The 9,325-nt window shown below is 44.3% G+C and overlaps 1 protein-coding gene across 1 annotated transcript; it reads left to right on the top strand.

Moving 5' to 3' along the window:
- Positions 1 to 3,992: 3,992 nt before the first annotated feature.
- Positions 3,993 to 7,844, top strand: LOC132492501 (USP6 N-terminal-like protein). The gene has a single exon (XM_060102086.1). It carries the CDS (start codon positions 4,180 to 4,182, stop codon positions 6,670 to 6,672), a length of 2,493 nt encoding a protein of 830 aa, XP_059958069.1. The 5' UTR covers positions 3,993 to 4,179; the 3' UTR covers positions 6,673 to 7,844.
- Positions 7,845 to 9,325: the final 1,481 nt, after the last annotated feature.

The raw sequence follows: 9,325 nt of genomic DNA, 5'->3' as shown, positions 1-9,325 counted from the left end.
GTAATTAAGAGCATAGAACCTGGAGTCAAATCCTCACTCCATCACGAATGAGCTGTATGATCTTGAATAAATTACTTAACCTCTCTGAGCCTCAGTTTTCTCAGTACTAAAATGGAAGTAATATATGTGCCCATGTCACAGGGCTGTGGTAAGGATGAAATGAGGTGATCTAGGTAAAAACATGCCATGCGGTGCCCAGCACACAGTAAGCTGACTTTCCTTACCAGTGTTATTTCCCCTGTCCCCCAGCATTGTCCTCTGAGAAACCTCAGTCCTGTCACTCCTCCCTTCACCCTCCACCCACTCCTCATCCCTGACTCCTGGGTCCTGGGGAGAGGATAGAAATGGGGAAGGTGAGCTGAGTCTGTCATCATGTCTATAACCAGAAACCACATATTAGGAGAGCTCATTTAGTTTGTTTTTAAACAGAAAGGAGTCTTGAAAAAGGGAGTTTGAGTGGCCATCACTTACTGACTGATGGACTTTGCTTGTCATCTGGAAACACCCTCATTTTCCTCATATTCAGAATCTTCCCTTTAGTGAGCAGGGGGCACTTTCCAAGTGTAGCCCTCCCTGACTCAATGCCTGAGCCACCACTCCCTGGAGGGGAAGGAAAATGCCTCTTCCCTGGTCTAATCATCTCTGTCCTTTGGCTTCTCACTTTGAAGTTAGATTATTTCTTAGAATTTTTAAAAAGTATTTGCAATTTTTGTATTATCTCTATCTGTTTCTATAGTCTTAAGGTTTTTCTCTTCAATACCCAACTCTTTCGGTCATTGTCCCTCAAAACTTTATTGTCATGGTGGTGTTGTCTTCCCCCTGCATCCATTTGATCCATTATCAAAAGGGGTTCTCTACCCACTCAGCCCCACTGAGCTAGTTACCCTTTGTGTCCCTCCACCATTGTTATTTCTAGAGATTCCTTCTGCATAACCTTTATATTCGCACTTGAAAAGAACTTTGTTTGAGATTTATCACAGAAAGGAAAGTCCCAAGAAGGTAGACCTGTGATTGTTTCAACCCATCTCATCAATCGTCATTCATTCATTATTCATTTGTTCACTAACCAGCCCTAGTCTGATGTCTACATGGTAGCAGGCTCTCTGCAGGGCAGTGCTAGGTTGATGGAAATGGATCAGACCAGCTCCTGCCCTCAGGAGCTCATAGAATGGGAGAGAGAACCCCTGTAAGAGCAGCTGTAGTGCCAAGAGCTACCCAGAACAAGTAGGGAAGGGAGCACAGAGGGAGGAGAAACAGAGTCTGTCTGAGAGAGGCAGAGAAAACGTCAAAGAGGTATAAAGTTAAGACCTCTCCCACTCTGTGCCCATCTTAAAACTCCCCTCATCCCTTCTGGTAGCTTCACTTATACCTTATTCTTCTCTTCCTCCTCAGCCAGTTCCCCAGTGCATCTTTGGCCTTCCCTAGAGCAACAAGATCCCCTAAGAATCCACCCACACTCCTTCACCTCCTCACTCCCCTTTTTATTTTTCGATTTGTGGAATTAGAATTTCTCATCCAGGGACTTCCCTGGTGGTCCAGTGGTTAAGAATCGGCCTTCCAATGCAGGGGACGCAGGTTCTATCCCTGGTCTGGGAACTAAGATCGCACGTGCTGCGGGGCAACTAAGCCTGCACGCCACAACTACTGAGCTTGCGCACCACAACTAGAGAGCCTGCGTTGCACAAGTATAGAGCCCATGTTCTCTGGAGCCTGTGTACCACCACTACTGAGCCCACGTGCTCTGGAGTCAGTGCACCACAACTAGAGAGAAGCCCACGCGCTGCAACTAAGAGCCCGTGCATCACAACAAAAGATCCCATGTGCCGCAACTAAGACCCAACGCAGCCAAAAAAAAAAAAAAAAAAAGAATATCTCATCCATCTCCTAAAACTACCTCTTTGGTTGTTACCTAATTCGAATATCTGGGCTATGTAGAATCAATACGTTTGTGTTACAAACAGAAATAGGAAACAAAGATAATCACCATCAAATTGTCAAAAGATCATGGTTGAAGTCTTGAACCCAGCTTTAGCTCCATAGCCTTGGGCAAGAGATTTAACTTCTCTAAACTTTAATTTATTCCTCTGTAAAACAGGGGCAATCCTGTCAAGTTCACCAAAATGAACAATCATGTCAAGTTTACCAGAATATCAGGTTCACCTATATCATAGCCATGGGATGATATAGGAGAGAAATTTCTCTGCAAATGTTTGTCATTATGGAGGTTATTATTATACAACTATTTTAAAAGGAATCTACTCTGAATAGTTTTTGATATCCTAGACTTATCATAGTAGCCCTTGATGTTATAATCCCATAGAACCCTGTAAAAGGAAACATGTCCAATGCATGTTACCTGATTTCTGTTTGTGGTCTTATAGACCAGTGGGCTTACAATCCTGTCTCACATCCAAGCTCTGTAAATGGCCTCAGTGAGAAGCAGGATGTCTTCCTTTTTGGAAGGGAAGATAACAGATCTTGGATCATTGAATCTCCCCCTCTTTATTTAGTGCTTCCAAACTTTTTATATACCCTGTTGTGGTTCCTTCACCTGTCAGTCCTGGCTAACCTAGAAGGCTAAGGATTTTACTCCTGGAGGACAGATGAGGCTCATAGGAGTTTAGTTATATGTCCCAACATGGCCCCCCAAATAGCACCAGGGTGGTATGAAGACAATGGCACACCAGTGATGGGAAGCCCATTTCTCAGACCCTGCTCTTACCAATGGAGCCTGCCAAGTGCAAACAATGATCAGCCATGACGTTGCTTCTTCTTGGAGGCACTTGTCTTAAATTAAAACAGTCCTGAGCCAAATTGAAGACATTGTTTCTAGTTCCAGCTCTGTCAGTATCTCCCTGTGTAGCCTTTGGCGAGTCACTTTCACTCTTTGGGACTTCAAGTCACTTACTGAAGTTTGGGATGTTATATTGCATTTCTCCCCTGTACCCTTGAAAATAATCCTAAAGCACTTTTTGCCCCCCCACTCCTCCCAGCTTTGAATGTGTTGTATAACTGAGCTAGATTGCCAAAGCTGGAGTCTGATTCCCCAAGCAAAGCTGATGTGAGTTTGTGACTCTTGCTCATGGTGTTGGGGGAGCATAAAGAAATTTATGTTGGTACACAGACTAGATCTGCATGTTAACTGGCTTTCAGAGACAGTGTAGATGGTAAATTATTGCTCTGCCAGTCTAGGTTTCCATTTCACTCTCACCAGAGCAAGACCTGGGACACTTAGAAGGCCATGTAAAGAATTTAGTGGATTAGTACTCTAGGGAAGCAGTATAAAAAGGGCATGGAGGTCAGACTTTGGAGTCAGATAAAACTGAATTTATCTTTGTTCTTACTAATTGCATGACCTTGGGAATATAGTTTAAACTCTCTCTCTCAGTTTCCCATGTAGAGTGTTGTGACAATTAATCAATGGTGGATGTGACTTAAGGCACTACTTATTAAATTAAAGCATAAGTATAGCTTAAAAATGAAATGTAGCTTCTGATAGTAATTTCCGTCCAGAGAACAGTATAGAAAGGGGGAAAAAGAATAACTTTACAGTGAAGAAACCTGATGAATACTACATCAGCAACGTGATCAAGGTCAACATCAAAATCGATAAATCATGTTGATAGTATGTATCCTTGATATGATGTGATGATATGATGTGGCACTTTACACCTGTGACATCCTCCTCTTAAAAACCCATAAGTCCAGTCTAATCATGGGAAAAACATTAAATTCCAATATGGAGGCATTCTGCAAAACACCTGACCAGTGCTCCTCAAAACAATCAAGGTGGCCCCAAGATGGCGGCGGCCGCGGCCGCAGCGGCGTCGGATGGCAGCGGCCCGTGAGGCGGGCGGGGCCGGTGGCGTGGAGGCGGGGTCCCGGGCGAGCCGCCCTGGGAGGCGGGGGCCGTTTCCATAGCGGCGGCAGGAGGTGTCGCGCCGGGGAACTTCCTGGTTCCAGGGCTCGGCTTCGCCGGGATCCTCTTGGAAGGGAAAAAATGGGGCGGAGGGCACTGCGGTAGCCGCCGCCGCGCCGGGACCTCCTGGGCCCCCGGGACTCCCCACGCTGCCTCCGCCGACAGGACCGTCCAGAGGACATGTATTCCTCTGAGAAACGTTGGACAGCAGATTTGGGTGTAGTGCCTGATCGGGACCACGTACAAAGACATCTCCAGTCATGGATTCAAACCAGGATGTAGCAGTCAAACTTGCCCAGGAGCGAGCTGAAATAGTTGCTAAATATGACAGAGGACGAGAAGGTGCAGAGATTGAACCTTGGGAAGATGCTGATTACCTTGTTTACAAAGTCACGGATAGATTTGGCTTCTTACACGAAGAGGAGCTCCCATATCATAATGAAGCTATGGAACGGCAAAAGCACCTGGAAATTGAAAGAACTACTAAATGGTTGAAAATGCTAAAAGGATGGGAAAAATACAAGAACACTGAAAAGTTTCATAGGAGAATTTACAAAGGAATCCCACTCCAGCTCAGAGGGGAAGTCTGGGCCCTCCTCCTGGAGATCCCGAAAATGAAGGAAGAAACCAGAGACCTATATAATAAATTAAAACACAGAGCACGGGGTTGTTCACCTGATATCAGACAAATAGACCTTGATGTCAACCGCACATTTAGGGACCATATCATGTTTAGAGACAGATATGGTGTGAAGCAGCAATCCCTGTTCCACGTTCTTGCTGCATATTCTATCTACAATACGGAAGTTGGATACTGTCAGGGGATGAGCCAGATCACAGCTTTACTCCTCATGTATATGAATGAAGAAGATGCCTTCTGGGCCCTGGTCAAACTGTTCTCGGGCCCCAAACATGCCATGCATGGATTTTTTGTCCATGGTTTTCCCAAACTCTTGAGGTTTCAAGAACATCATGAAAAAATACTGAATAAATTTTTGTCCAAGCTTAAGCAGCACTTGGATTCTCAAGAAATCTACACAAGTTTTTACACAATGAAATGGTTTTTCCAATGTTTCCTTGATCGGACTCCCTTTACACTAAACCTCAGAATATGGGACATCTATATCTTTGAAGGAGAACGAATTCTTACTGCTATGTCTTACACAATCTTAAAATTACACAGAAAACATCTTATAAAATTGTCTATGGAAGAACTTGTGGAATTTCTTCAGGAGACCTTGGCAAAGGATTTTTTCTTCGAAGACGACTTTGTAATAGAGCAGCTCCAGATTTCTATGGTAGAACTAAAGCGGGCAAGGTTAGACCTTCCAGAACCTGGTAAAGAGGATGAATTTCCAAAGAAACCTTTGGGACAACTTCCCCCCGAATCTCAATCAGCTGGCATCAGTCACCTGAGCAACGGACAGAGAAGTGTGGGCAGGTCAAGTCCACATCTGGACGGCAGGAGAGAGAGCGGCTCGTCACCTTACAAAGCCCACGAGCATTCCCCTCCCCATCAAAGTAGACCAGGTACCCCCGAGAGGGCACGGCAGCTGCGGCGGAAGTCGGTGGACGAGGAGAGTAAAAAGCTTAAAGGAGAGGTGGATTTTCAAAGGAGACTTCCATCGGGTCCACAGGACAATTCCAGGCAGTATAACCACGCAGCCGCTAACCAGAATAGCAACGCCACTTCACACATCAGGAAGGAGTTTGTGCCCAAATGGAATAAGCCGTCAGATATCTCAGCTATTGAGAAAACCGCAAAGTATGCCATTGAAGGCCGAAGTCGGGCCGCACACCCCACACCGAGAGTCACCGTCCCCGGTTCCGCTGATCTGCGGGCCCCCAGCGTCAGGCAGAAGGTGAAGGTGCTGGATGCGGACGAAGGGAAGCGTGGCTCCACCGCCTCGCAGTATGACAACGTGCCCGGGGACGGAGCCAGCGCGGCCCTGGAGCAGGCGCTGGAGAGGGCACGCTCCCAGAGTCCCAGGGGCGCGGCCTACACTCACAGCCCAAGGAGGCACGCTGAGCCCAGCTCCAGTCCATCTAGAACCCCGAACACGTTTACGTTTAAAATACAGCCTCCGAGTTATGCAAAATATCCATCCCAGTTAGATGGGGAGGATCAAGGGGTGGTGCACCCCCCATCTTACAGTGACCCCCCCACTTACCAGGGCAGTTCTCCAAAACGCATCCCTGCTGCTAACAGCAGCTTTGTGTCTCCACCGTTTCCCCACGGGACACCAGTGAATCCTTCCCGGAGACCTTATGGTTCTACTTTTTCGACTGATGTTTCTCCAGAGAAATCTTACAGCCGCCCAACTCCTCTGGTTCAGCCGTCCAGTCGAATAGAAGTTCTCCCTGTTGATATTGGTGCTGGGGGATATTCGGGCAATTCAGGGTCACCAAAGAATGGGAAATTCCTCCTTCCTCCAGTGGATTGTTTGCCAGATAACGGAAAATGGTCAGAAGTTGGTTATGCATTGAGACCGGAGATGCACGGACAGTCGTGGACTCGTGATGCCAACCGTAGCCACTTAAGCAGTTTACCCAAATACCCCACCTTTCAACACGTCCCCTATCAGGACCACACCCTCCCTGCAGTTTCAGTAGATAGTCCGGTGCGGTATCGAACTTCCCCAGCTCTGGAAGATGCCAGTTCATCTGGGTATCAGTATTCAGGGCCCTCGCCTCCAGTATATCACTACAGGAATCGGGATGGACTCTCTATCCAGGAATCAGTATTGCTGTGAGAATTGATCTGTACTTGCTGCAGACGAGAGAATAGAAACCATATGAAACCTACATTGCTATGTTGATAATTGCCAAAGCAGTATTTTATACAGTTGTGAACAACTCGCACAATTCTCGTGTTTGTCAGTAATAAGAATATATGGAAGTGATTTCATCCCCACCTAGATGCTGCTTAAGATGAGCTTTTAACTTGCATCATCACTGAACCTGTTAAAAAGAATTTAACCTGGAAACATAGCAATAGTATTTAGGGATGCACGCACAGTTTCATTTATATCTTTCTCCAAAATCTGAATATTTGTATTCTGTTAGTCCATTCTATTTTGAGTAGTGATACAAAGCACTGAAAAACTGTAGAATAGATATTTTTAAGGCTATGTGTAGTGTACGTGTCTTTTAATAGATACTATATGCATCTACGCATACACGTTTGAACACAGAGCTAAAGAAATGTTTAAAAAAAAAACCCAACTACTTTTCATCTAGATCCATGGAATAATTTATTCTACTTCTTTTCCCTACCTTGTCTTTTGGTCACGTTTTTTTTTCCCCTTATATTTTTAACCCAGGTCCTAAACTGACTTGAGGGTTTGCCCTGGCTTAATTCAGCATCTCACGGAATGCTCAGCTTTCTCGTTCAATTGCTCATTCAGTTTTCAATCTGAAAATTAAAGACATCGGAGAGAAAGGCTAACCACTTAATGGTGCTTAAAATCGGGGCAGTTTAATTTTATGACCAAAGGTGCAGCGCGCAATGTATCCGTGTTCACCGAGAGATCAGCTTTTGTGCGTCTGTGCCCTTTTTTCTGGTCTGACCCTCGCAAAGCTCAGAGCAGAGTGTTCCTTGCCAGATGCCCAGGAAGTGTACACACAGCCCTCCGGCAGATGCCAGCAGGAGAAGCTGCAAGTTACTGATCATCAAGCACTCACACGGGGCAGCAGAACAGATTCCTCTACATTCATTTGAAAGCAAGATTAACAATATGGTTACTTCTCTCTTCTGCCCCTTAAATGACTGGAGTCTCCCCGCAGAGGGCCCTGGGGAGGCATTTACATGATCTTTTCCTGGCCCTCTTCTTTAAAGAATGTAGTCAGTGAATATTGCTGCTCGTAGGCCATTAAATTATCGCTGTGTAAAATTGTAAAAAATGATCCTAATTATTACTAGGAACCTCAGATTTTGGTGGGTTTTTTGTTGTTGTTTTTTTTTTTTAATAGCGTGACTCTCATACTTTCAAAAATCTTTTTTGTTGTTGTTGTTTCAGTGAAAAATTCAGGTTCATGGTAACAAATCAGCAATGTCTTTCAAAATCTTCTGTTACACTACAATGACCAAAACACTGACCAAGTTTTGGGCACTCCAAGAAAGTATGCCTTTGGGTTTCACTGGAGAGCTTGTTTTCAACATTACTTTGATCCTATTTGAACAATAGGGAATAGAAAACCTAACATTGATGGTTCTTCTTGTTGCAAGTTGGGGCTTTAAGCTTTCAAGGTACAGAAGTATGTCTTTTAAAATGAGAGTAACATTTGTTTCGCTAGTGAATGTGACAATATTTTTATGTATATAATGAGCCTAATATAATTTTAATCAACTTGGTAATGATGTTATTAAGTGGCAAAACAAATGCAGTGTATTAGCAGTCAAACACTGCACGGAAACTCCGATCCACCAGGTTCCTGGTTCAGATCATGTGGAAGCTTAGAAATAAATGTATATAAAACTGTAGCTGGGGATGTGAATTCCAATTTTAAACCATGATTCTGTGACTTGTAATAAACCAAGCTGTACAATTTAGTTTATGATAGCAGCATCAGAGCTGTTCCAAAATATATATATATATCAACAGTGGTAAATACTGTAGATTTATATATATATATATATATGCAAAAAATATATGCACACACACTATTTTCTTACGTCACCTATGACTTTTTTATCTGTATACTTTTTTTGATGTGATTGTTTTTAACATGCTAAATAAGTATATAAAAAAAAAAAAAAAAAAAAACAATCAAGGTCCTCAAAAACAAAGAAAGCCTAGAACTGTCACAGTCAAGATGAGCCTAAGGAGGGGTAGGGTAATGAGGGAAAGTAGTGGGCAGATTAAGAGGGTAAAAACTTCCAGCTACAAAATAAATGAGTCGCAGGGATAAAACGTACAGAGTGGGGAATATAGACAATAATATTGTAGTAACTTTGTGTGGCGACAGATAGTAACTAGACTTATCGTGATGACCATTTTGTAATGTATAGAAGTATAGAATCACTATGTTGTGCATCAGGAACTAACATAGTGTTGTAGGTCAATTATACTTCAATAAAAAAATAGGGGGCCTCCCTGGTGGCGCAAGTGGTTGAGAGTCCGCCTGCCGATGCAGGGGATACGGGTTCGTGCCCCGGTCTGGGAGGATCCCATATGCCGCGGAGCGGCTGGGCCCGTGAGCCATGGCCGCTGAGCCTGCGCGTCCGGAGCCTGCGCGTCCGGAGCCTGTGCTCCGCAACGGGGGAGGCCACAACAGTGAGAGGCCTGCATACCGCAAAAAAAAAAAAAAAAAAAAATAGGGACATGTAACCACAGTATACTAATAGGTTCTGCAGTGAACAATATTTACATTGATATAATGAAGCAAACACTGGTTATTGATATA

The sequence above is a fragment of the Mesoplodon densirostris genome, chromosome 6 (assembly GCF_025265405.1).
Source record: "Mesoplodon densirostris isolate mMesDen1 chromosome 6, mMesDen1 primary haplotype, whole genome shotgun sequence".
Lineage (NCBI taxonomy): Eukaryota > Metazoa > Chordata > Mammalia > Artiodactyla > Ziphiidae > Mesoplodon > Mesoplodon densirostris.
The sequence above is the reverse complement of the archived record's forward strand: the minus strand, read 5'-3'. Positions and strand labels throughout refer to the sequence as shown.

Bases quoted from the DNA above. Each gene is read 5' to 3' on its own strand.
- LOC132492501 (XM_060102086.1), top strand. From the start codon at position 4,180: ATGGATTCAAACCAGGATGTAGCAGTCAAACTTGCCCAGGAGCGAGCT.